The sequence below is a fragment of the Anopheles coustani genome, chromosome 2 (assembly GCF_943734705.1).
Source record: "Anopheles coustani chromosome 2, idAnoCousDA_361_x.2, whole genome shotgun sequence".
NCBI classification, from domain to species: domain Eukaryota; kingdom Metazoa; phylum Arthropoda; class Insecta; order Diptera; family Culicidae; genus Anopheles; species Anopheles coustani.
This window is the reverse complement of record NC_071289.1, coordinates 36,976,023-36,999,671: the sequence shown is the minus strand read 5'-3', so window position 1 is coordinate 36,999,671 and position 23,649 is coordinate 36,976,023. Positions and strand designations below refer to the sequence as shown.

The window sequence follows — 23,649 nt, the reverse complement described above, 5'->3', positions numbered from 1 at the left end:
TGTGTTGGTGTGTGGGAGCATAGGAATTTGAAACATCCAAGTACTTACATCGCTAGCGATCCTTGTGCCCGGCCGATCCGATCGTGTTCGTGGCCGGATAATGTAACAACTATCCGAGGTATCTAAGATTACCCCCGGCAAACACCTTGTTCTGTTCCACACCGCCCAGGGAGCCGTCCATTTGGTAAACGGGATTCGATACACTCACAGTCAACTCCACCAGCCAGTCTGCGCCTACCTAGGGCAGCATCCAAACCCAGCCAGCCCGGCTGAAATCGAAAGTAAGCCACGGCCAGCGGAAACTCGTCCGCCTAGCAGCGAAGGACCGCACACAAAGTTGGCCCCGACACGCGCGGAACTCTCCCCATGCGCCGGCCCTCCGGCGGAACGTCGCGAAAATTACCGCAATTGTCTTTGACGCGAATGGATTCGATCGATGATTGATCGCGTAGTGGCACGCTGGCGTGGCCGTGCGCGATCGTGAAGCGAATTTTTACAAATTGAATTCCACACTGACCCAGGTGTTATGGCCGATGTTGGTGTTGGCGTCGATTTCCGTGCTTGTCTGTCTTCAAAAACACTGCGTAGTGAATGATCACCGGAATGAAGCTGGATTGCACATTCTTCCAGGTTGCGTATAATTAAATATTTTTAAATGCCCAAATTTAATTTACTTTAACCAATGCACTGGTAGACAAGGCATTTTAATGGCAATTTACAAGGAAATATTCTATTACATTTATGTAAACTGATCAAATGATGGTATAAGTATTCTCTTCTGGCTGTAATTAATTTAAATTAAACAATTTATTGTGCTAATTTCGATGCCAATTAAATAAAATATTTCAATACGGCCTTTTCACATCAGAAATTCAATGCCGATATCCATTTCAGCCTCTCAGCGGATTCAACTAACGGTGAATGTAGTTTAATGGGTCGGATTAATGTATGCCCTCCCGGATATCACACGCTAGCAACCTAATTACCACGTCGCTCGCCAACTTGTCCTCGGCCTCCCTAGCAAAAATAAAACAGTTTTCAAAGTTACCAACAGTCCGGCTGGCACGACCGGGAAACATCGACCCTGGTGTCAATGACGTTCAAGCCTGCTTTCGCTCACTCGTTAGGGATTGACAATTCAATCGTTCTTGACGTCATGCGCTTCATCCATCACCTCTTGTACAAAAAACGACAAAAAAATTAATTGAATATGCAATGAATCTTACATGATCTGATTTGATGTAATTTACATCGAATACGAAGGAAAGGAGCGACGCATTTCCTCGTGGTGCCTGCAAACCTTTCGATCATCAATGGGGGTTACGATGGTTCTCTCCCTTCTTGCCAATGACCCGCAGTATGGCGTCTCGCAGATAGAGCAGGTTCGTCGCCTGTATGCAACATTCATCCGCGAGCGGTTCGAGAATCTGCTGTAGAATGGTCCGGCTATGGCGTACCTTCGGCATGAGGTACAGTATCGTGATCACGATCGACCCCGCCAGGATCAGCTTGCTGGACTTGAAGCGCCGGAACGCGGCAGCATCCTTCATGAAAGTCTCCAGGCTACGGAAATAAATCCCCGTTTAAATAAAAACAAGAAAAAACAGGTTTTCTGGATGCGAGGTCTCTATACAAGATCCACCATGCCAACCAACCTGCTGTAGATGGCCATCCGGTTCGCGGTAACGACGCGCAGCAGCTTGATCCCTAGATGGGCAATCGTTTCCTTGCTGGCCACGTTCAGCGGGAGGAGGTAGTCCTTCGAAAATCGTTCGACTGCACCCAGCAACAGCGATGCTCGGCACTGCAAACATAGAGAACAAAGTGGAAGGTATTCGATCGTGTCTCGCACTGCCACACCTTCCCGAGTACAAGAGGCCGCAGGAAGAGTCGTTCCTATTCACGCTATACCTCACTGTCCAGCAGCTTGATCACTTCAAACTCCACAGCGAGCATGTTTTGATCAGCACCATAGTCCACCTTGGCGATTCGCTTCAGGGATGCCAGGTCGAGCTTGATCGATGGCTCAATATATTTGGTTACAATGTCCACCAGCGCCACCGTGTACAGGGGCAAATGCTTAAAAAATACTCGTTTATGGCGCTCTAATTCATCCAGGAATGTTGGCGTCGATTTTTTCCAGCTCTGAAACACGCGCACCAGCAGAAGTTCGAGTGTCTCAACGATGGCAAACTCGATCGCCGGAGATAGGCTGAATTGTCTGGTGAGGTATGATACCGTAGGCACTAGGTTCCGCATAATGCCATCCGTGTGATACTCGTGCGAAGCCCAGAATAGAGCATCTCGGTGGTAGATGGATTTCCAGTCGCTTTGGAACCCTGATTCGTTGCTCAAAAATAAAACGTCGTCCATTTTGAAGATAATTTTGCTTAACTAAAATGAAAAAAGGAAATCTATCAGAACGAGCAATAACATAACAACCAAACCTTTTGGCTCGATTTTTTATTCGCCAAAGTCTTATTGTCTAGTCTAGTGGTCTTATTCATTGGCTTTACTTTCATTGTTTTTACTATTTGTCGAAAAAGACATTTCAATCATTGCCCAAAATAGTTCATTCTGAAATACCTACACTATCTTGATGACCCGACCAACATCGCCCGTGCCCGTGGGTTTGGGTGTAGTACAAATAGGTTCTGGTCGAAGGTATCACTGCCGAGGAAAAACAATCATTCTACAAAGCCGCCTTCATGTTGCACTGACATTTAAGTTCCAATCTGGGAAAGGCCCGGCACTAACCACCAGAGACACCCCCGCAGTGTTGTTACTCGACTTCTAACAGAGATTTTCTACAGTCTGCTTAGGTCATTCTGCGTCACTGCTTTGCTATTACGTCCCTCCCTTAGTCTTACGTCATGTCTAAGTTGGCTTCGTGAAAAGGAGTGGGGTACTTTTATCAAATCCTGATGTAGAAAACGTGTTGTATCCTATGCGCAACACGTTGATAAATGATTCCCAATCGCGCAATCCGGTGCTGCCCTTAAGAATACGTGCGGGTGTCTCCCTAGTGTTTGTTCATTTCCATATCTTTCTTTTCCAGCGAACAAGACCAATCGGAATCCTTTCTATTGATCGAAGTCCCTCCGAGCGATCATTGTCACCTTTGAGCATGTAAAGTCACTTACAGCGCGATACCTAATTTATGAGTGACCTAACAATGGACAAATTTATTGTTGTACATTTAAAATGTATCTGGCAGTTCGGAGTTCTGTTTAAAGACCGTGTGGTTCGGGGCGCATGTCAGATTCACATTCCCGTCAGTAACATGAGATTATTTATAGGCACTACTGCTGGGAAAGAAAAATGAATTAGTGCAATAAATATAGGCAAATAGATCCAACACACGATAATCTCGATTCTGTGCATTTTCTTCTCTTCCTTGCCATGCTTTTTTCCCAGATTTGCGTCAGCGTACTAGTGTGCAATCGAACGCATAGTACCATATTTCCTCATAGCTAAAAACGATCAAGTAGCTTAGGATTTCTCTAGCTGAAAAGTGGGAAACGATACCAGCGCTCCCATTTGCGTAATTTACAGTTATTGTTCGCAGCTCAACGGGAAGCCGAAGAAATTAGAAGCGAGACGTGGCCTTTTCATACGCTCAAATATCAATTAGGCTTTCGCTTTTACATTGCTACTAATATGATAATGCACGGCAGTCGGTATTTGCATACAGGAGCGTATTAAATCACCGGCGAGTCCTAACGATGCATGTAACTGGATCGAACGAGACAAAAAAAATCCCTGCCGCCATTATGAGCGCTCGGAATTAAAGGCGCCGCGTTCGCCGCCCCGCAACGACACGAGTTCGCCAACCTGCTCCGAGGTGCCCATCGACATGGTGCACCGTGCCCGGCCGAGATTTCCAGCGCATGGCTTGTAACGGTTCCAACCGGTGTCCGGAAGCCCCCGAAGGAGACCCACCACGCCGTCATAAATATCACCCGATTAGCGCAATCTTTCATTCCGGTAAAATATTTCACCACCACTAAGTGACATAATTAGTGAGATAAATAAATCGTAGATCGTTTTGAAACACCACACTCCGGTGCGCATATGCGAGGTGCGGGACTAGGGGGCTTCTGTAGACCTCAAAGCACACGCATTTGATTTCAGCGAGACGGTGGAGGCGGATGATGCGGTCAACTAAGCTGTTGAAATGGACATAAAGGAGCAGAAAGTAGCGTGTGCGTCGAGTGGTACACTACCCACCTACCTCAAAGCACCTTTCCTGGGGTGCGCACCTGCTTCACTTTCGCAACTGGCCAATAAACGACAAGAGAACAAGCAAAAAGGTGCACGATACGATCACGCGTTCTCAAAACACACAGCCTCCAACGCGTTGCACGGAGGCATATGGACTGACAAGCAGCTGTCAGATTTCCAACTACTAAAATAGTGCAACGCCTACTGCTAGGCTTGACTAACCTCAAGTTGGCACTGCTGGTCGGTAGACTGTTTTGGAAGGAGTCACAATTTGAACAGTGTTCAACAATTTCCTTGATAGAATTCAAGGTGGGTTCTAAGGGATAGTAATCACTTTGGATAGAATCGTTCTTTATGATGGCCCATTCGTGACATGCCCGGCAGAATTGATTGATATATGAGTACGTATCCAGGCCCTCGAAGGGTCGCACTTCTATTGTTAGAGTATATTTCAGTCATTTTTGAAAATGATTTAACAATTTTAACGGGTTTTTTTTATCGACACAAGTTATCCGGTGAAGCAGCGAGCAAACAAGAACAGTTACAATGCCGCAATCGGTGGCACCGGATGGCTAGGGACCAATTTATCAAGCCCGTTTGCACAATGTTTCAGTGACATACGTGTAATTTTATTATCCCACTATTTACTACCCGTTAACCCCGCAGTAGCCAGCCGCCCGCTATCTATAATTGAGATATAAAACTATACAATTGCCCGATAATCAATAATCGAAACGCGAAAGCCGAGATAATCTCCGGCGTCACGGTGGCACTCGTTGTGTGGCGCAATCTCTTTGTGTGCGTTTGCCCGCTCCTTGTCTCAAGCGCTTCCATCCGAAAGCAACCGGACTACCATGCGAGGAAAAAATCAACCTGCCACCGTAATGTCTAAGCACTCCGAGCGATACCTGCTCGCAGACCTTCACCGACCAATGTAGAATGTGCCGAACGAAACCGGCGCGGGCCAAACCCAGGGCCAGGAAGGATGTTTATTACGCAGTGTGCTGATTAGATTTATTTTTATGGTCAGTAATTAAGTGTCCCTGCACACCTTAGACCGCGGTTGCTTCCCCGAGCGTTAACCGGCCCGGCGTGTCGCCCTGTCGCCGGTATTTATTCGTTTCTTCCGATTTCCTGATGGCCCCGCCCTGCCAGGGAGGAGTTGTCGCGCGTTGTAAGGAGATTCTAGGCAGTGTCGTTTGGAAGGAGATAACATTTGTGTCTCTGTGACCGTTTTTCAATGAAATTCTATATACTGAATATTGTAGCTTTAGGAACACGTACTTCCCTGCCCACCAAAAAGCCACAACGCACGAATCGGCGCTCTTATGTGATCACTGATCCAGCAGGTCGACTAACATTGGCATTGATTTTATTTATGACCACTCAGGTAACTACCGCAAGCAAAAGCGGCGGGAGCGCTGCAATCGTCGGATTACGCGCCCATTTACCGCGACACTCGATCCTGGGCAGTGGTGGACAAGGGTTTGCCGGACAGCTCGCACCTCACCCCACACTGGGCCGGTTCTGACGCAAGCCCGGACGAGTGCAAATACACTCCCTACTCTCGCGTACACACTCCTCCGGCTCCTACCGGAACCGATCGTGGACTAGTTCATCGAATTGCGGGCGGAGGAAAAGGGGGAAAAACGTTAAAACCATTAGAAACGCGCGTCTTGCTTGTCTTCGCCCATTGAACCGCTCGGCTACTTCTTTTGGACACGCCAGATGGTTTGTCCGTCTCACCGTCGGGGTATACAGGGCAACCTTATATATTTTCCCGAATGGCGAGTGACGCTGGTTAGACGATGTTGATCCACGGAAATCCTCTGGCGTACCTTGACGCAAGTGCTTTATGCAGTACGAAGCCTGCACCAGTCGACAAGGGTAGAACGGGTTCGTTTCAAATATTGGTGCAAATTACGTGAACCCCCTACGGGCTGCCAGTTCACCGCCTAAATGCGTCCGAACTCCATTCACTCTGGGACACGGTTGGAGCATGCCTGTTCAAATCCAACCACTGCAACCATGTCATGTTCAAGGTTTTCTCAACTAGTTCCAAGCAAGTGTTCTTTCCTGTATCACTTTCAACAGATTCGGTGTCGCTTCCTCCGGTGAATGAAGCAAGCAGATCTCGACAGGAATCGAACACGCTATCAGGAAAAGAGCAAAAAAATGACCAAGCATTCGCAACCATGCGGAAGTAGCAGGTGTGGTTAAAGCCCGAAAATAAGACAAGGTGTTGTGCTAAGAAACATAAGAACCAGTTTAATATTAAAGTCTTGTAGAAATCTTCGACACGACATCACATCCATTTGTTAGGACCTGATACCTGACTGGGTGAGTGATTCAAAATGTTCCATGAACCTCTTTACTATCCGTTAACATAGCAGAAAAAGGATTTACAGTGCTGAGATTAATTATCTCTACAGAATGGCTTACACCATTTGAGTGGCGATGAGTGGTATTAGGAACGAACATTAATTTATATATAATTTCAATATTATGTGATATTGGAATGTTTACGACCCTGTTTTCACAAGCGTCATTTCGAGATTTTAATAAAAAATCAGAACATGTTTAACAGTTTTGGGCAAGAGAACAAACCATAGATTCCATAGGGCTGCGTTTAATGCTCCACTAATATCATTTGCTAATTCTCTATTTTGAGCAGGCATTTCGTGTGTTTGTGCGAGGCAATCTTAAGTAGTAAGTAGGTTGATTTGTTGTAAGGTTTGCGAGTTTGCTAGTTGCACAGGAGAAAGATGTATTGATGCTGCGATTTCTATGCGTTTGTGTGATATGTGATAATGGGTCCAGAGAAGATCGCACTGGTTAATCAGTTGGTTCGACCCTAGAATATACTAATAACCGAGCGTGATGGCTACTCAGAGAAGCGACGTAACAATTGCCGGAAGATATCACCGCTTGGATAGTTTTTGGTGTAACGTTCTGCTTTTCAGTTAGTTTTCGATTTACGAGACACCCGAATTTCCTGACCCGCCAGAGCCGGCACCCAGCGCAGAAAGCCATAAGTGAATATAAAATTAACGACTAAGCTGTATAAGTAGTAAATCACAACCCCGTAGTAACGTGGCGTATTGTCCAGTGCTATCCATTGGAATGCCAACATCGCCATCACCATAGGAATGCTGAGCTTCATATTAAGCGGTTTGGCCCTACAACGATAGTTGATGCATGAAAGTTAATTTTCAAATCTTCGTATGACAAAACTCAACACTTACTTTTGAACAGGTCCAACCATAGCGAAAGCCAGTAAAGCGCCAGTCAGTCGAATAATGCTGAACACCAATGTAGTTGTCGGTTTCAGGTAGAAAGGATCATCGCACCACTTGAAGGCCTAGGTAATCAAGAAACCGAGACGTAATATGATCTAATTTTGTTTAAATTGTGGCCGTCTCATGTTGCACTGACCATTTTAACAGCCCACTGGGGATCAATTCCCATAAGCTTTTGTATCCAGTAGAGTCCCAGCAGTATCAAACAGATGAGCACGACGAATCCGACTCTCTTCTTGCCCGACTGCTTCACAATGTACTTTTCTAGTCGGTGCGAAAGACACACCTTACTCATGCCTATACCAAGGATCACGCCGAAGATACATTGATGCAAAAAATGGCAACCAAAGTACATCCGCGAGACCGATATAAAGAATAGCGTAGTGTAGTAGGCGATACGCAGCATTATGATTGGGACTCTTCCATATTTTCTGCAATGAACAATAGCCGTTGAGTGAAAGGACAAATTTAACCGCTTTTAATTACCTTAAATATTCCTCTAGCACCGAGAATATCACAAACAGATAGGTCGTGGAGGTCATCAGATGACCGGACGGATTTCCCGGGCTTGGTTCACAAGTTAACTCATTTTGGTAGATTTTGGGACGGTTCAGGGATGTGAATTCTTTCGTTTCGTTCAGCCACCAGAAGGGTCGATCTTCTGCAAGCACCCTACAACAAGAAATAACATTATAAATAAACAGCACATAGAAAAAAAGCTAAATTTGGCGTCATTGTTTACCATTTAGCAAATGTGTTAGCATACTCTGTTAGCAGCACACTAAGCAGCAGCTTCGAGTAGAGCGTTGTACTGAGACCAGCGACGAGCGGAATCACGGTGAGAAACAGTATTTTCGGATCGAATGCCCTGGTGACACCGGCCAGAAATTCTTCGTAGCGAGAGAACCTAAAAGTAAACCATGTCCTCTTTTAAAACCGGCACGCCGAAGAACGTACAGGTACTAGAACGGTCGATTCTTACTTACACATCCTGGACGTACAGAATTTGGTAGATCTCAACCCTCAATAACGAATCGAACAGTTTCATAACTAAAGTAAACAACCAGCTGAGATATGCAAACAATTTGATTCATATACGACTATTCTAACAACTAATTTACCCTGGAATGTAGCTAGCTGCGATGTACAAGTGCAGATGTAACGAAGAAACAACACGAAGATCGTTGTTGACTAAAATGTTTGCCTATCTAGTCACTTTCGTGGTAACGGTTACGGGAATATGGAAAAGAAAGAGAAACAATAGTACGGAAAATTGTCTGTGCCAGTACAGATACCGGAAGACAACGTTGTGGTAAAATAACTAGAGAGCTAGGATTAAGGAGAACCGTCATTTGACACTGAAAAATCAATATTTAATTGGGTTATTTTATTCTGCGCATGCTTCGCACTAGGTTTTAAACATTTCTTCAGTTATCGGATCTACTGAGCAAAGTTGATTTGTGAGGCACAAAAAAAACAATCTGTCGGTTTGGTGGTCCGTTAGAATATTGTACCGCTTTAATCTTTGTGAAAATTTCTTTGAATATGCAAACGAACAATTATCGAGAAAATCAGTTTGAATTCGAAAAAATCAGTGTGGTGTGAATACGTTTATACTGTAACTTTCACTATTCACAATCGATTTCAAACTATGATCAACCTAGTTTAACAATGCCCTTTCGACTACGCTGCAGTATAAACGAATGCCGACCCCAACAATAATCTGTCATTGATGTCAAGTGCCGGTTATTTTAGTTTCTTTTACAAACAATCAAAGAAGCGCTTGAAAAGTACCGTCTTGTTGTGAATCTCTCTGAAAATTCATGATCTCTAAAAAACTACAAATAATATCTGTTTAAGTTGGGAGAAAACGGCTGTAGGTTTAGCTCTGACATCGGTAAGTAAGAATATTTGAATGTGGTAGTGAATTCCGCACTCGGAAACTATCATTTTCCTAGCAATGGATTCCGGCGCCACAAGTTCCGCTGTTTCTAGCAGTGGAGAGAAAACTGTGTCCAGTGAGGATATTGCACAGACTTTGGAAGACGTAATACAGGATCCATCAGACTCGAAGGATATGGAGACCAGTATTTCACTCCAGACCAATGATACAGTCGAGCTAGCGATGGTTGCGACTACAGGTGATGATGAAAATGTTTTGGGGGGAAAGTGTTTCAATATGTGCATTAAGGCGTCAGACAGCATATCCTAATATTAGCAGATTTGTGCAATCAAATCCTATGTTTTATCCGTCATAATTTGTACTGTTATCCTTTTGTTTGTAGCGATTAAACCTTTCACGCCCGAAGACCATATTGAAACATATTTCCTCATCTAAACATCGTATGGATAAATTCTTTTCTCGCTACTGTCTTAGGTTTTTTTCTTATATTTTCTTAACTTCCATGCCATCCGGTTTTTGCAATCTCATAATCTTAACGACAACTATTTATTTCGAATTTCGTCCACCCAAAGATGTTATTTCAACTACCTGTAAAGATCCGGAAAGCGTGGAAATGTGTGATGCTCAAGTACCAGATATCGAACAGCCAGCAATGGAAAGTGGCATAGAAGGAGAAATTAAAGTCGTCGAAGCATCAAACATGCCGGCCTCGGAAAACCTGCATGAGCATTGTACGATGCAGGAATCAATCGAACCGATGGAGACAGACGATGCGCAAAACAGCGCTCATGCCAAATGTAGTAATCCAGTATGCGACAGCATGTCACGAGAAATGTTGCTGGCTCCATTGTTTGCATTGAACGTCTACGAAATTCGAAGGAAGAAAAAGCCGATGTTCATGTGCAGACCATGTTTCGACGTGGCTATTCACCAATTTGAGGTAGGGTATTTAAAATCATCAATGGATCCCGTGTCTAGCAAACATTTCGTTCTTTCCCACAGATCCAGGCAAGTTTACTGGCCGATGGGCGGCCGTTGTACTCAATAGACGTGCCCCGTCTCAATGAGCTGGTGGAAATTTGTGACAGCAGCGATGAAGAAACTGAATCGCAGTCGGATGGTGAACAAAATGGTTGGTCTAAATTTTTTTACATAGAGAAACATATAATAATTGTGAGTATTTATCCGTATTTTGATCCGTTTCAATTAGGCACGGCATTACCGGCGGATATTGTAGCACTAGTTGAGGCAGAACTAGCGGATGTTTTACAGTCGTCATTCAAAAAATACAATTTGGAGCAGCAAATCGAATGGTCCTTGGCAATGAATAACAAGAAGCTTTGTCGCCTAGAAGGTTTGCAACTCAGCACGTTCTCATCTTTTGGACAGGTTTAATTTTTTAATGTTCCTTTTTGTTTTCGTTTTTCAACCAACAGAAGAGTTTCAGAAATTTTCTTCAGAAGCAGCAGCTTTACGTAAAGGTTTTGATACGATTCAAAATACAATGACCGCCTGTGTCAATATTGTTGAAACCAAGTTGCCAGAAATTAACATCGTCGATGTAGATCAATTTTCCAAGCTACACATATCGACCCATGGTCACAAACCTGGAACCACAGGTGAAGTGGAGAGGAAACCAATTCAAGTCAACAATATCTACTTCGGTCTCCAGGGCTCGCTAATGGGCAGCTGGATGGAATGTAAGGTCGTCCAGGAAGTGTTGGATGTAACGGTACGTTTTCTCTCGGAGAAATGTTTGTATAGTCAACTGTAAGTTACATTCGTAACCGTATTCCAGACGAACGAGAAGAAGGGATACCTGGTGCAGTTTCTAAAGGGAGAAGGAACACGGGTGGTACTCAGCGCAAAACAGCTGGCCTACAGCACCTCAACAAGTATTAAAATACCCCAGGGTAATAGGATCATCGCGAAAACTTGCCGAAGGGAGGAGGATTTAGACGTAGAGCATGATGAAACCGCCTTCTACGCGGGTTTTGTAGCGGAATCGCTCCATCAGTACAACGCACATCGGTACCTGGTCATTTTTGACAACGGCAGGACATGCTACGCCCAATCCTGGAACGTGCGGTTGGTCTGCGAACAGTCGGAGCACGTCTGGGAGGACATGGATCCGCATGTGCAGGAGTTCGTGCGCGATTACATGAACGACTACAAACTGTACCGCCCGATGGTGCAGGTGCGGAAGGACCAGCGGCTGATGACGGAACGGGGTGGAAAGTGGCGCCGGACGGTCGTGCTCGAGGTCGATTGCAGCTTGGTAAAGCTTTTGTACACCGAGTTGAACAAAGTGGAATGGATGTTCCGTGGCTCGAAACGGCTCGGACCAATGTACAAAGGGCGAAAGAGAGACTGGCAGCAAATTTCGAAGTTCCAAAAACGTAACATTCCCTCCATCGAGTATATTACCATCGATGATGATGATGAAGATGAGGATGCCGGTGATGATGCCATGGAGAATGCCGCAAATAATGTCCAAAACACGGGAGCGGAAAGCGATGTTGGTAAATCACCTACCGTTGTTCCAACATCGCCCGTTGCCTCACCAGCGAAAGGTGGAGGTGTTGGAGTTGATTCACCACCGGACAGCAAAGCTGGTCTCGCACACTTGACCAGCGTCCTTACGCCAGGGGTTTCGGGAAAGAAGGACGTACCTGGAACTGGACGAATGCCTGCTAGAACACCGCATAAACCGATCATGATGAACAAGAACATTATCTATTGTGACGATCGACCGCAGGGGAAGACGTACATGTACACGACGAAAAACTACCGCGGCCCGGATAAGTACCTTCCCCACGAGTGCAATCCAAAATGTTTGTTCCCGCTAACGTTCGACCTAAAGACGTACAATCTGCTCGCGCGGCCCCTCATCTGCGGCTGGGAACGGCAAATTTGCAAAGCACCCGGCAAGCGGTCGAAAGCGGTCGTGTACCGTGCCCCGTGTGGTCGCCGGTTGCGCTACATCTACGAGCTGCATTCCTACCTTCGCATGACGAAGTCGGACTTGAACGTGGAACACTTTGACTTCGATCCGGAGATTCGTGCACTCGCGACGTTCAAAGCACTCAATCCCATTTTCGAACTGCGCGACCTGTCGTGCGGCAAAGAGCAGATGCCGGTTTCGTGCGTGAACTGCTTCGACGACACGAAGCCCCCGCCGTGTGAATACTCCGCCCAGCGCATTCCGACGGAGGGGGTATTTTTGAACCTGGACGAAGGCTTCCTCTCCTGTTGCGACTGCGAGGACGACTGCTTCGACAAGAATCGCTGCCAGTGCTGGCAGCTGACGGTCCAGGGCGCCCTGGCCAACAACGTGACCACGGACGTGGAAAACATCGGTTACGTCTACAAGCGCCTGGATGATGTGCTGCGGAGCGGCATCTTCGAGTGCAATTCGCGCTGCAGGTGCAAGGTGAACGAGTGTCTGAACCGGGTCGTGCAGCATCCACTGCAGACGAAGCTGCAGGTGTTCAAGACGAGCGACCGGGGCTGGGGCATTCGCAGCCTGAACGACATCCCGAACGGGAGCTTCGTCTGCATCTACGCCGGCTTGCTGCTGACGGAGGAGGCCAGCAACTTGATTTGCAAACAGGACCCAACGGGCGATGAGTACTTTGCCGAGCTGGACTACATCGAAACGGTCGAGCACGAAAAGGAGGGCTACGAGAGTGACGCGCTCGAAACGTCCGATTCCGATTCGGAGACCGAATCCGAACCGGAGACGTTCTTCAACACCAAAACCAAGAGCAGACCATCGCCCAGGGCCGTCAACACGCGTTCCACGTCGAAAAAGAATAAATCGGGCCACGTTAAGGACAACAAAAAGTCAGGAGCAGGTGAGAAACAGGAGAAATCGTGCATTGCTAACGGGAGTTTCCTCTTAGAAGATTTATTTATTATTGCTTTTCTGTAAATGCGTTAGTGCTGTGAACGCTTTCACTAAGATAGATTGCTGTTTTTCTACTTCGAAACAGGTCGGGAAGCTAAATCACCCGTCTCTTCTAAGCCCAAACGACTTCGTCAACTTTACGGTAAACACGAACAAATTTATGTTATGGACGCTAAAAAAACTGGGAATTTGGGACGCTACTTTAATGTAAGTATACGCGACATTTCCAACATTCGGAGTAGTTTGGCTTACTATCACTATTTTCTTAACTTTGTTTTTGTGTGTGTTTTTTTCTCTAACGCCAGCACTCCTGTGTGCCAAATCTGGTGGTGCAGAACGTGTTTGTCGATACGCACGATCCCCGCTTTCCTTGGGTGGCTTTCTTCGCCAAAGCCAATATTAAGGCGGGCGAGGAGCTCACTTGGAATTATGCCTACGACGTGGGTTCCGTGCCGGGTAAGGTTCTGTTTTGCAATTGCGGTGCACGGGAGTGTCGCAAACGGATACTGTAGGCTACTACGTGGATATAATTTTGAAAAATAAACGTATGAACTCAAGCACACGTGTTTCGAGTGTTTCATTTGCTCGCAGCTATTAAAGAATATTCTACAGTCCTGTTCAATTTATAGTTTAATAGTCAATTTAAAGCTTATAAAACATGCTTTTCCGAAAGATCATGCTTCTTTACAAAATCGGATACCATTCCGCAACGTCGTTATTCCACCCATTTCCTTCACCCATCATGACGACCATTAAACTAAAGTTAGTACTCTATCGCCCAAACCGGAGATTTGATTTCATTCCATCTAGCACTGCGGATACTAAACGGAGAGCTTGCTTTAAAGCAGACATGCGAAATTTAATATAATGACTAAAACAATAAAAATAGGGTTTTCTATTTTGAATTTATGTAATTCCCTAGTAGATGGTTGGATAATACGGTATACTTATGCGACCACGTCGTCAACGTTGCTAGCACATCAAAAACGTACCATTCATAGTTTAACAATCTCAACGAAACGGTCCTTGTGAAACAGATCCTTGTAAGATGCTAGAAAGCGAAGTCCCATCAACTCGCCGTGCTTGGTGAGAAACTTTTCAATCACCGGCGGATGTGTGCTGTCCACCTCGAGCCACAGCACACCGTCCTTAGCCAGATGCTTGCCGGCTACGCGAAGAATCGCCTTTATCACAGTCAAACCATCGTTACCACCGTCCAAGGCGCGCAGATCTTCATAGATTTTAACCTCCGGATCGAGTGTTGGTATGAGCACCGATGGAACGTACGGTGGGTTGCTAACGATCATGTCGAATTTCTGCCCGGCCAGCGCATCCGGCAGATCGTCGATCACTTTGTGCCGGAATATTCGAAGCCGGTCCATCAAACCAGTCGCGTTAGCATTCTCTTGTGTCAGCTCACACGCCAAGCGGCTCTGGTCAATTGCTATCGCGGATGCCTTGTTGGAATTGAAAAGTATTGATATTTTTAACCATAGACAGTCGAGTGGATGAAGGTATGAAAGGCGCTTACCTTTGGAGCATGTTTCAAGATGGAAAGGCTTATGGCACCGGTACCACAACCGATCTCCAGAAAGGACGATTCCCTCCCGGTGTCCATCTGCTGCAGGATCAGTTCAACCAACTCCTCCGTTTCGGGGCGTGGTATAAACACTGGTGGAGCCATCTTAAGGGTTAGATCACGAAAATCCCACTCACGGATGATGTACTGGATGGGCATGCGGGCAAGGCGGCACTCGCACAGTTCTTCGATTTTACTCATTTGCATTTCGTTAAGCGACGAGTTCTGATGCTTGCCTACATCACCCGGACCGGCCAATTGCAGCACGTGCGCTATGATGTTCGTAATGGACGTTTCGGGTTCGGGTATGTTTTCGGATTCGAAACGCTTTATCCACTTTTCTTGGGCCGTCTGCACCGTTGCTGGCAGGGCAGAGTGCGCCGCAACGGGACCCGTGCTTCCACTGTAGGGCACCACTGTGGGTTCCAGCAGGCGTACCGGGAGCCGGGAAAATAACGACACGCCTAAACGCGCTGCAGCACGTGACGACAACAGCATCGTGGAGAGTGCACTCTAGTTGATTGATTAAAACACTGTGCAGCTAAATCGAAACGGGTGCAAACTTCTTCCTGCAACAAACAACGTGAGCTGCATCATGCAATCGATCCGGGTCAACAATTCGCAATATTTTGCAAGCAACTCAACTGACAGCAAGGCTGTCAATGAAGCCGAGTTGCCAAATAGCTATTTTAAAACCCGTTAGTCTTAGTGTACGGAAAGATAAGAATAAGGTTGAAATGGATTGCAAATGTAACTTCAATTTTAATTCAAAATTTGCAACCCAACAAAAGAACAATTTTAGCTTTTGAGTGGATTTAGAAAAATTGTTTCAGTGTTTGCCTTGGGTTAGTTTCGCTTTCCCTGGCAACACGGCTCCTGCGTTGACATTAATTTTTCAAAAAGGATAAACAAACCCCTTTTGTAAAGAAATTCAAAACAAAACACGCCATCCGTGCACCAGTTTCATACGTAGCGAAAACGCCCATATTTACCAGCATCGCCATGGCCTATCTATCGAATTTCAACGCCGAGACGGGTAAAACCATTCTGGTGGACATACTGAAAACGGTGAACCAAAGTGAAAACTCAAAAAAGCTGGCCGAAGCGAAGGCAAACTCTGGCAAGGAGATGATCAAAATGATGCAGTACGTGTTTCCACTGGTGATGCAGATCCAGATCGGCGTCATAAAGGACTACGGATTCCCGGGCAATCGGGAAGGGTTGGTGCAGTTCGAACAAATCATTCGCGAGTTCGAACGCGAAGATGTTGATATTGCTCGGCTGCGTGCCCAAATACGGTCGATCTATCTACCTCCGATAAACATCAACAGTACGAACGATGTGCTGATATAGGCTGCTGTGGGAGGGCTACCGGGGATTTCTGATATTATATATTAAGGGTTGCATTTAAGACTGAGTATGATTTGCACGTGAAGGAGACAATGATCAAACCGCTTCGGAACGGTATGCCAGGGAAAGCTTCCGATGGCCCACAACGAAACAAGCAACTGCCAGTGTAAACAATAGTGAAACAGGAAAAGCCTGTTCGTCAAACAAACAATAATAAGTATTCGTAGTCGGTCTAAGTATATATAAAACTTGCTTCGTTTCATTAACATTTCTATCGCTTCAAAAAACCTTCCGTATATTACAAATGAATTTATTTACGCCTACTCGATAAAATAAAGTGATTCTTTTTGTATCAACATTCAGAGTGTATTTTTATTTCCAGAGAAATTCTTACAACAACGCAGCCGAGTTCCATTAAAAATTCAAATAAGTAGATAGTTTTTATTCAAGCACTTCCATAGTATATTACAGTTCACTTCTTTCTACCATTATATTTTCCTCAACTCACAAAAGTGACGACTATCTCCTCAAATAGTGATAACCAAAGTGTCGATCTACATCGGATTCGTTAAGAAAGGCAAATGTAATAATAACGAAACAAAATAATCGAAGTAATTCTATGCATCAATTCGCCGCTGCCTTTCCGCATGTGTGGTGGACAAGCAGAGGACGAGAACAGACGGTCCTCACATTTCACTGCTGACTTATTCGTTTTGTGAACAACCGAATGTACAACTCATAGTAGTATCATCTTCAAATGATTATAGTAAGTATTCACAAGTACTTTGATTTGGTATTAAACATCCTTTTCTTTACCAACGGCCGTTTACAACAAGTTTAGTTTTATGTTTTTCGCGAAATTCATTCACCAACCACGTCCTTCCCAAGGGTCGGTCTTATTCTCCTTCTCTGTGACTGATAATGGTACAACTCCACTATGTAATAGTGCAAGCGTTTCTTTTTCACGGTTTGGGATCTAAATTAAACAAAATTCTCAAAAGATAGTTCTATCCGGTCTGCTACCCGGTCATTTTAAAAACTCGATCGAAAAGGTAATAAAACCAAAGTCCTACATTGCGTGCCATCCTTCAGCACGATCCATCATATCGCTCAGCTTATCACATACCCGGTAGTGATGTGGTTCGTTGACCTTTTTATTGTGCCAAAATGGCAATGGTTGAAAGTTGCCGCTACAAGCGTTGGCCGCAACGAACGAAAATTGGGGAGCAATCTTTAATACTCCCGGTGGTCAGGCGTTTAGCCTAGCAAAGGCGCGATAACTGAAATGGTGCGCTGAATAAACTGTTGTTGCGCTCTCGTTGTGTTCTTCCACGCTCGTTTTGGAACAGTGAGAAGTTTGTTTGACTCAAACCGTTTTAAACAAAAATTTTAGAATGATACAGTTTTGTGCCTTCCTTTCTTCCACATTACGCCTCCAGATCGGCAACGAAGAGAACCTCACGATTTTTAAGACCCGATTGGAGTAGGGTTAGACCTGGTTCGGCACCGGGGGCACGGGCCGTGCACTGTAGCACACGCTTGGGGAAGTTTGTCGTTACTTCGAATGAGTCCGGGGCATCCGGATGGCAGAAGATAAAATTGTAAATATCCTAAAACGTACAAAAAGCAAATGTAAAAAAAACTCAACTACATAATAAAGGATGCGCTAGAATACTTACGTTCATAGTATTGGTATTGTGAAATCGTCTTTCTAACCGTAAGCCACTAGGAAGCTTGAAAACTATGCTGATCGTATCCGGCGCACCTGCTTCAGGCTCGGAAGGCACTTGCTCGGCCAGCTCCAGCTTTAACTGTTCGATGTCCTCTTTGCGCTGCTGCTCGGCGAGCTGTTCGGCCTCAATCGCGGCCTGGATGCGCAGTGCTTCCTCGCGCTCCTGTTGCTTCCGGCGCTGCTTCTCCTGGTCCGCCTGCAGCGACCGCTGGTATGCCTCGTCCTGCTGTTGCCGGAGCGTCTGCGTGAGGTCTCGCTCGAGCCGGTCCTGTCGGGCCTGATTAAGCCACACCTCGTTATCATTCACCACGGTTTCCATCCGCCGGATGAGCTCCTCCGGGCTGCAGTCGCCCTCCAGTCGGCCCATTATGATCATCTTGTTCGCTCGCATTCCTATGATGAGCAGCGTGGGATGCGTGTGAACACTGACCGAGTTCGCCACCCGTTTACCCTCGTGCGAGGCCATATCGCACGCCCAAAACAGCATACGCCGGTTGACGAACTCGATCACCTGTGGATCCGCAAGGGCCCCACGGCAGAAGGCGCCCGCCTCGGACGTCGCCTCGGAATGCAGATAGACTAGCAGAAAGCGAAGTTCGTTCTTGGCGTCGCTTAGCGCCTGCGAGTACGTGCCCTGGTAAAACACCGGATGCTCCGGGTACTTCTCGTTGTACGTCTGTATGAACTTCAGCACGTCGCCGAGCGGATCGGCCGGAATGCTCTCCTGGTCGCGAAACAGCCCGACGATGGTGGTCACGATCGACGAGAACGCACTGTACCAGATATTGACCATGTAGTTGAATACGTACCCTATGAATCCGCCGATGCCGCTCGGGGCCGGTGTGTTATTAGCGCGGACGCTCGCAAATACATGCTGCAGGAATCGATCGTTTACAACGGCGGGGGCACGGGACTCGGTCGCGTACGCCGAGGGACGTCCCTCGCGTATGTTTAAATGCTCCTGGAATGCCACCTCCAAGTCCCATTGGTGCCGTATCAGTATGTCCCGGCACACATTCATATCGTCCAGTCCGGTGATGTCCTGGAACTGTAGGATCTTTTCCGTCTGCTCGTTCGACAAACCGTCGTTATCCATGATGATGCCACTTGTCGCGAGGCGACGATTCGACGAATGATTATCGGTCCGCACCTGTTCACCGACGCCAGCTGCGCTAGTAAGAGCAACCGAGTGATAAGGGAACTGTTGTCGCCACGGTTATTTTTCTTTTCTTACTGTCTCGTACTAAGTCGCTTCCGCGTAGAAATTTCTCCTCAATTATAGAGCAATGCGTTGTGATGTTCTCGATTTCTATGCGAGATTCATATGTGCCGCTTCGTATCTTCCCGTCGAATCTAACCCCCTAATCAGGGGAATTCCGGGACGGCGAGTTTTGTAACTCCTCTGTTCCTTACGTAACTGGGTTATTCCTTGTTCTGGTTTTTGTCTACGATTCTTCGGGAGTTGTTTCTTGTTCAAGAAAGTTTCATCACCCTACCTTACACGGCAGTGGTAGATTTGTAGCAACCTGACCGCTTGTCTTGAGTGAAATCGGAGCACCCTTCCTGCAATGACTGCTAAACTGACCATACAATAATAGCGGTACAATTTATCTTTTCAAATAATGCTCGTAGCTAATTTACCTCTCGATGGTGCGATTTCCCAGTATCTGGCGATAAATATTCTGCACAACAAAACAACTGAACAGGCGAAGAAAGTACGATATTTCTGAGGTGGAATGGATCGCTTTTTCTTTCTCATTTGACATAAGGTTCACGGTTGTTGCAACGAAACACTTTAAAAGGTTAGGTCGTGCTGTATTTTGAAGTAAACGCTCTGAAAGTCGAGATGTGTGGTCGGAGTTGGATTTGTTTATTTGTAATTATGATTTGTTTGTAATTATGATCTATGAACGAATGAGACTTAGGCTGGTCTTAGGCTCTGACGCGTTAGATTTTAACGGACAATATTTTTTGTGTCGTACGATAAAATCAAAATAGCTTGATTTTTTCGGATGATTGTATCCAATTTAATCTATTAACAAATAGAATTTTGTACACCCTGGACCTCAATTTCATTTTTTCACAAAGAAAAAAAATGAACAAAAAACCTTTAACTTTCTTAGAATTTTAGAAATAACAGAAAAATTGAAGAATCTGTCGTCCAACGAAAAAATTGGGGGATTTAAGCACTGACACCAGGCTTAACTCGATCGTTTCGAGCTGCCACGTCAAAGTAGTCGAATCTTTAGCAGGATCCCGCTCGGCGATTTCGAGCAACCGTCCTAAAAACGTCCTAAAATGAAACAAACATCGAGCAGTTTTGTATGGGAAGTAGAACAAGGTTGAACGACTGCTCGAAAACGTACTGCATGTTTTTCACCCCCATACAAAAAAGTAGAACGTTTGTTAGTAGGATGATATTTCGAGCTGTCTAGCGGGGTTTGATTGATGATTGACAGCTAGAATCGATTGGTTTAATTCGATCCGATTTAAATCCGTGCTGATGCTGGTAATAATTACATTGACTTGCCCTCGTGTCTGAATCGAGCTATATTAAATTCAAGTAGATTCGGAAGTCTGAATCAAATCGAGTCCCTAACAAATCAAATCTGATTCCAATTCCAAACGAATCAACTCTGATCCGAATCCGTTAAATCGGAGTCAATCCTTTAGAATCCGTTAAGGGATCAAGTCTTTGGATCTTCCGAATCCTGATTCTGCCAACACTACTGCCAACACCAACTTGGTCAAACCCATTAAAAAGGTTGAAAAGTGTGTTAAGCGGGGATTGTTGTAACAAAAATACTAAAATGGTGGATTACGGGAAACAGTTTATGTTGTATCTGATGGATGAGAAGTGCTACGATAAATACTTCATCGACTTTGACCTCCTCGATGGTGGGTATCCTTAATACGTAGTCTTATCGCCGAAGGATTATTGGTATTTGGTGATTCGTGCAATTAATGCCGGCTGCGTTGTTACATCCGTAGGTGACTGCTTTCGTGCCCTGCTCAGCAAAGGGCTCGGACTAGGAATTATCGCCGGGTCGGTGCTCGTGAAGGTGCCTCAGATAACCAAAATCCTCGCGAACAAATCAGCTCGCGGCATCAGCCTGTTCAGCGTCTGCCTGGATCTGTTTGCCATCACGATTCATATGGCGTACAGCTTCGTTAACGGATTTCCATTCAGTGCCTGGGGAGATACGGCATTCCTTGCCCTGCAGACGGCTATCATTGCTATGCTGGTGCTATTTTACGGTGGATCGTCGGCACGATCGGTTGTCTTTGCCATCGGGTACTCGGGGCTAGTTTACGTGCTGCTTGGTGGCTTGACACCGCTTAATTACCTACTGATTGCGCAAGGATTCAACGTACCCATCTTGCTGCTCGGAAAGCTATCGCAAGCTTTTGCCAACTATCGCAACGGAAGCACTGGACAGTTGTCTGCGGTGACGTGCTTCATGCTGCTCGCTGGATCATTGGCACGCATTTTCACCTCGATTCAGGAGACCGGCGATCAAATGATGATCATTACGTATGGCTCGTCGTCTTTCGCCAATTTGGTGATTGCGCTGCAAGTGTTGTACTACTGGAATTCGGACAAGCAGAAGAAATCGTCCTCGTCGAAGGAAGCCGCAAAGAAGCCGAAGGCCAAAAGCAAGAAGACCGACTAAGGTCTCCGAACATGGATGGAACAATACTCCTGTATGGCATGCACGTTTGTCAATTTCTATATTCTAATGCATTAGCGAATTGTTGTCGTTTCGTGGGGCGGACCTTTAAAGTGACTAGCGCGTATGTTTCAAGTTAAAAGAAGGGAAAACCAAACATTCACTCTGAAAGACTTTTTAAATGACAAAAATCTCCGATGGAGATCACTTGTACTAGTGAAGAAAATAGACGATACGTAGTAAAATAAATAATCAATGATGCGTTAGAACAGTTGTGCGTGTTTCCTTTATCTGTTTTTATGCGTTGTCTTTCGAGAAATATTCTCTAAGTTTATCTAATGCACGGAATCGATGCGAGATCTCGTTCTTCTTTTCCTTCGGCAACTCGGCGTACGTTTGCTCGAAACCTTTGGGCTGGAAGATCGGATCCCAGCCAAAGTCACGTGATCCCCGGGGATAAACTATATCTCCATCTGTACGGCCCTGAAACAGTATAACTTCGCCATCCGGTTCGCTGGCGTACGCGAAGGTACACACCGCTTGGGCCGATTTGTCTTCCCATCCTTCGAGCAGCTTATGCAATCCTTCGGGGCCGAGTTTATCGAGGAACCATTTGATGTAGGGTCCTGGTTGGAAGGAAAACATTCGACCGTTACAGATCGGTAAATAAACTTGGTTTTACAACACTTCCACATCTCTCACCTGGAAGTCCTTTCAGTGCGTTGAAGCACAAACATGTGTCCTCCACCATCACCGGTCCTTTCACCTGGCGTGCCGCTTCCAGGCATTTTCGCTTGCAGATGTCATCGATTTCACCCTGCAGTTCTGGCAAGTCCAGTTTCACGGCAATGATTTCCCGGGAAAACCGTGACCCGAGTATTGCCCGCACTTCCTCGAGTTTTTTCGCATTTCCAGTAACGAACGAAATCGGCCGCGACATCGATACAACGTGTTTGTTTTGTTGTTCTTAGAGTTGTGTAACTCAGATTCAGATTCATGAATCTGAATGAATCTTTTCACAAAACTAATGAATTTGAATCATTAGGCAAAAGATTTTTTAATCTTTAGAGATTATTTATTCGCAAAAAAGGTTCGCAAATTTCTAAAGATAAAATCCCAAAGTTTCATGAATAATTCTGAATGATGTTTCCACAATAGATTCATGTAAAAGAATCTCGCCGAAAGATTCATGAAACCCAACTCTAGTTGTTATGGAAGACAGTGTTGCCAGACGGAATGAAAACTTGAGGATAGTGGCAGTTGAACGATTCAAACAAAAAAGTTGCTAAACACGTGTTAATTGTTTTAAAAAACTTGAAAATCATGAAAAAATTTAAAAATTAAATAAGTTGTGTCGAACACTAACTGAAAATTGAAAATAAAAAGTGATTCATTTCTAAAAGTAATCCAATCACGATACGTTCGTTAACATTTAATTGCTTGTTTTAATCATATTTAAATGTTAAAACACTTAAACAGCAAATAGAAAAAAGCGTACTTCATTGCTTTAAAATAATAAGTTTTGCTACAAGAAAATCCATGAATATGTTATAATATATCGAATTATTTTAAAACTACACAGGTTTGCTTGAAGTTTGTTGGAAAAAATATACTTAAGAAATCACCACCATACACCAAGTATACAGTATCAGAAGTACTTCCACTGATTTCTCTAGCCAGTTTTCTTTGCATGAAAAACTTATCAACGTAGAAGATAACGGCAAGTTGATAACCTCGGCTCTTAGATACCAACGAATCGCACACATAGTGGAACCTTCGCTATCGATCGATTAAGTCCAGTTCTCTAGGTACCGGTGATACAGGTGGAAGTTTTTCGTTCGCTGCGAATGGAAACTGTTAGATTGGTGGGCTAACGTTTTAAATGCCTTGGATTAAAAGCGGTAGGCTTTAAACGTATGCCTGGATGTCTCTACGCAGCAAGTTCAGTGGTACAGTTGAGGACAAAAATTGAGTGTGCAAA

The 23,649-nt window shown here is 45.2% G+C and overlaps 8 protein-coding genes across 12 annotated transcripts; 3 read left to right on the top strand and 5 right to left on the bottom strand.

Annotated features, from left to right (window-relative positions):
• Positions 1 to 785: 785 nt before the first annotated feature.
• Positions 786 to 4,336, bottom strand: LOC131263908 (uncharacterized). 3 transcript variants are annotated; one of them, XR_009178263.1, is made up of 5 exons: positions 4,235 to 4,336; positions 1,912 to 2,394; positions 1,656 to 1,804; positions 1,227 to 1,563; positions 786 to 1,017 (listed from the first exon to the last, which is right to left on the bottom strand). XR_009178263.1 is itself a non-coding variant. In XM_058266188.1 (4 exons), exons 2-4 carry the CDS (start codon positions 2,371 to 2,373, stop codon positions 1,311 to 1,313), a joined length of 864 nt encoding a protein of 287 aa, XP_058122171.1. In that variant the 5' UTR covers positions 2,374 to 2,394; positions 4,235 to 4,336; the 3' UTR covers positions 786 to 1,310. The 3 variants fall into 3 exon arrangements, 1 of the variants encoding a protein (XP_058122171.1); XR_009178262.1 differs by having other exon boundaries at positions 786 to 1,174; positions 1,251 to 1,563; XM_058266188.1 differs by having other exon boundaries at positions 786 to 1,563.
• A 2,431-nt stretch (positions 4,337 to 6,767) lies between these two features.
• On the bottom strand, positions 6,768 to 8,764 carry LOC131265408 (glucose-6-phosphatase 2). 2 transcript variants are annotated; one of them, XM_058267667.1, is made up of 7 exons: positions 8,645 to 8,764; positions 8,510 to 8,573; positions 8,266 to 8,430; positions 8,010 to 8,195; positions 7,660 to 7,954; positions 7,470 to 7,585; positions 6,768 to 7,403 (listed from the first exon to the last, which is right to left on the bottom strand). In XM_058267667.1, exons 2-7 carry the CDS (start codon positions 8,569 to 8,571, stop codon positions 7,184 to 7,186), a joined length of 1,044 nt encoding a protein of 347 aa, XP_058123650.1. In that variant the 5' UTR covers positions 8,572 to 8,573; positions 8,645 to 8,764; the 3' UTR covers positions 6,768 to 7,183. The 2 variants fall into 2 exon arrangements, with proteins under 2 accessions (XP_058123650.1, XP_058123651.1); XM_058267668.1 differs by having other exon boundaries at positions 8,510 to 8,590; positions 8,645 to 8,708.
• A 783-nt stretch (positions 8,765 to 9,547) lies between these two features.
• LOC131262563 (histone-lysine N-methyltransferase eggless) lies at positions 9,548 to 13,893 on the top strand. Of its 2 annotated transcripts, XM_058264606.1 has the most exons (8): positions 9,548 to 9,664; positions 9,999 to 10,366; positions 10,429 to 10,558; positions 10,637 to 10,780; positions 10,863 to 11,158; positions 11,225 to 13,283; positions 13,422 to 13,543; positions 13,642 to 13,893. In XM_058264606.1, exons 1-8 carry the CDS (start codon positions 9,601 to 9,603, stop codon positions 13,846 to 13,848), a joined length of 3,390 nt encoding a protein of 1,129 aa, XP_058120589.1. In that variant the 5' UTR covers positions 9,548 to 9,600; the 3' UTR covers positions 13,849 to 13,893. The 2 variants fall into 2 exon arrangements, with proteins under 2 accessions (XP_058120589.1, XP_058120588.1); XM_058264605.1 differs by having other exon boundaries at positions 13,422 to 13,893.
• Positions 13,797 to 15,593, bottom strand: LOC131262564 (MTRF1L release factor glutamine methyltransferase). The gene is made up of 2 exons (XM_058264607.1): positions 14,868 to 15,593; positions 13,797 to 14,793 (listed from the first exon to the last, which is right to left on the bottom strand). Exons 1-2 carry the CDS (start codon positions 15,411 to 15,413, stop codon positions 14,332 to 14,334), a joined length of 1,008 nt encoding a protein of 335 aa, XP_058120590.1. The 5' UTR covers positions 15,414 to 15,593; the 3' UTR covers positions 13,797 to 14,331.
• Positions 15,594 to 15,855: 262 nt separating this feature from the next.
• LOC131263660 (protein C10) lies at positions 15,856 to 16,627 on the top strand. The gene has a single exon (XM_058265891.1). The coding sequence runs from the start codon at positions 15,918 to 15,920 to the stop codon at positions 16,266 to 16,268; it is 351 nt and encodes a 116-aa protein (XP_058121874.1). The 5' UTR covers positions 15,856 to 15,917; the 3' UTR covers positions 16,269 to 16,627.
• Positions 16,628 to 16,639: 12 nt separating this feature from the next.
• On the bottom strand, positions 16,640 to 19,766 carry LOC131266904 (FAS-associated factor 2). The gene is made up of 3 exons (XM_058269594.1): positions 19,639 to 19,766; positions 17,945 to 19,577; positions 16,640 to 17,875 (listed from the first exon to the last, which is right to left on the bottom strand). The coding sequence occupies exons 2-3, from the start codon at positions 19,091 to 19,093 to the stop codon at positions 17,693 to 17,695; spliced, it is 1,332 nt and encodes a 443-aa protein (XP_058125577.1). The 5' UTR covers positions 19,094 to 19,577; positions 19,639 to 19,766; the 3' UTR covers positions 16,640 to 17,692.
• A 967-nt stretch (positions 19,767 to 20,733) lies between these two features.
• On the top strand, positions 20,734 to 21,939 carry LOC131261939 (mannose-P-dolichol utilization defect 1 protein homolog). Its single transcript, XM_058263811.1, has 2 exons — positions 20,734 to 20,895; positions 20,989 to 21,939. Exons 1-2 carry the CDS (start codon positions 20,808 to 20,810, stop codon positions 21,669 to 21,671), a joined length of 771 nt encoding a protein of 256 aa, XP_058119794.1. The 5' UTR covers positions 20,734 to 20,807; the 3' UTR covers positions 21,672 to 21,939.
• On the bottom strand, positions 21,927 to 22,631 carry LOC131261940 (inosine triphosphate pyrophosphatase). Its single transcript, XM_058263812.1, has 2 exons — positions 22,371 to 22,631; positions 21,927 to 22,294 (listed from the first exon to the last, which is right to left on the bottom strand). Exons 1-2 carry the CDS (start codon positions 22,606 to 22,608, stop codon positions 21,966 to 21,968), a joined length of 567 nt encoding a protein of 188 aa, XP_058119795.1. The 5' UTR covers positions 22,609 to 22,631; the 3' UTR covers positions 21,927 to 21,965.
• Positions 22,632 to 23,649: the final 1,018 nt, after the last annotated feature.

Excerpts from the sequence above, each read along its gene's own strand:
- LOC131263908 (XM_058266188.1), bottom strand. The coding sequence starts at position 2,373 with ATGGACGACGTTTTATTTTTGAGCAACGAATCAGGGTTCCAAAGCGAC. Across the intron at positions 1,805-1,911 it reads TCAAGCTGCTGGACAGTGAG|TGCCGAGCATCGCTGTTGCT; the intron begins GTATAGCGTGAA and ends CTATGTTTGCAG. Across the intron at positions 1,564-1,655 it reads CGGATGGCCATCTACAGCAG|CCTGGAGACTTTCATGAAGG; the intron begins GTTGGTTGGCAT and ends TTATTTCCGTAG.
- LOC131265408 (XM_058267667.1), bottom strand. The coding sequence starts at position 8,571 with ATGAAACTGTTCGATTCGTTATTGAGGGTTGAGATCTACCAAATTCTG. Across the intron at positions 8,431-8,509 it reads ATTCTGTACGTCCAGGATGT|GTTCTCTCGCTACGAAGAAT; the intron begins GTAAGTAAGAAT and ends GTTTACTTTTAG. Across the intron at positions 8,196-8,265 it reads GCTAACACATTTGCTAAATG|GGTGCTTGCAGAAGATCGAC; the intron begins GTAAACAATGAC and ends TTCTTGTTGTAG.
- LOC131262563 (XM_058264605.1), top strand. The coding sequence starts at position 9,601 with ATGGAGACCAGTATTTCACTCCAGACCAATGATACAGTCGAGCTAGCG. Across the intron at positions 11,159-11,224 it reads AGGAAGTGTTGGATGTAACG|ACGAACGAGAAGAAGGGATA; the intron begins GTACGTTTTCTC and ends ACCGTATTCCAG. Across the intron at positions 13,284-13,421 it reads CAACAAAAAGTCAGGAGCAG|GTCGGGAAGCTAAATCACCC; the intron begins GTGAGAAACAGG and ends ACTTCGAAACAG.
- LOC131262564 (XM_058264607.1), bottom strand. The coding sequence starts at position 15,413 with ATGCTGTTGTCGTCACGTGCTGCAGCGCGTTTAGGCGTGTCGTTATTT. Across the intron at positions 14,794-14,867 it reads TCTTGAAACATGCTCCAAAG|GCATCCGCGATAGCAATTGA; the intron begins GTAAGCGCCTTT and ends AATTCCAACAAG.
- LOC131263660 (XM_058265891.1), top strand. The coding sequence starts at position 15,918 with ATGGCCTATCTATCGAATTTCAACGCCGAGACGGGTAAAACCATTCTG.
- LOC131266904 (XM_058269594.1), bottom strand. The coding sequence starts at position 19,093 with ATGGATAACGACGGTTTGTCGAACGAGCAGACGGAAAAGATCCTACAG. Across the intron at positions 17,876-17,944 it reads ACAATACCAATACTATGAAC|GATATTTACAATTTTATCTT; the intron begins GTAAGTATTCTA and ends TGTACGTTTTAG.
- LOC131261939 (XM_058263811.1), top strand. The coding sequence starts at position 20,808 with ATGGTGGATTACGGGAAACAGTTTATGTTGTATCTGATGGATGAGAAG. Across the intron at positions 20,896-20,988 it reads CGACTTTGACCTCCTCGATG|GTGACTGCTTTCGTGCCCTG; the intron begins GTGGGTATCCTT and ends TTACATCCGTAG.
- LOC131261940 (XM_058263812.1), bottom strand. The coding sequence starts at position 22,608 with ATGTCGCGGCCGATTTCGTTCGTTACTGGAAATGCGAAAAAACTCGAG. Across the intron at positions 22,295-22,370 it reads CGCACTGAAAGGACTTCCAG|GACCCTACATCAAATGGTTC; the intron begins GTGAGAGATGTG and ends CCTTCCAACCAG.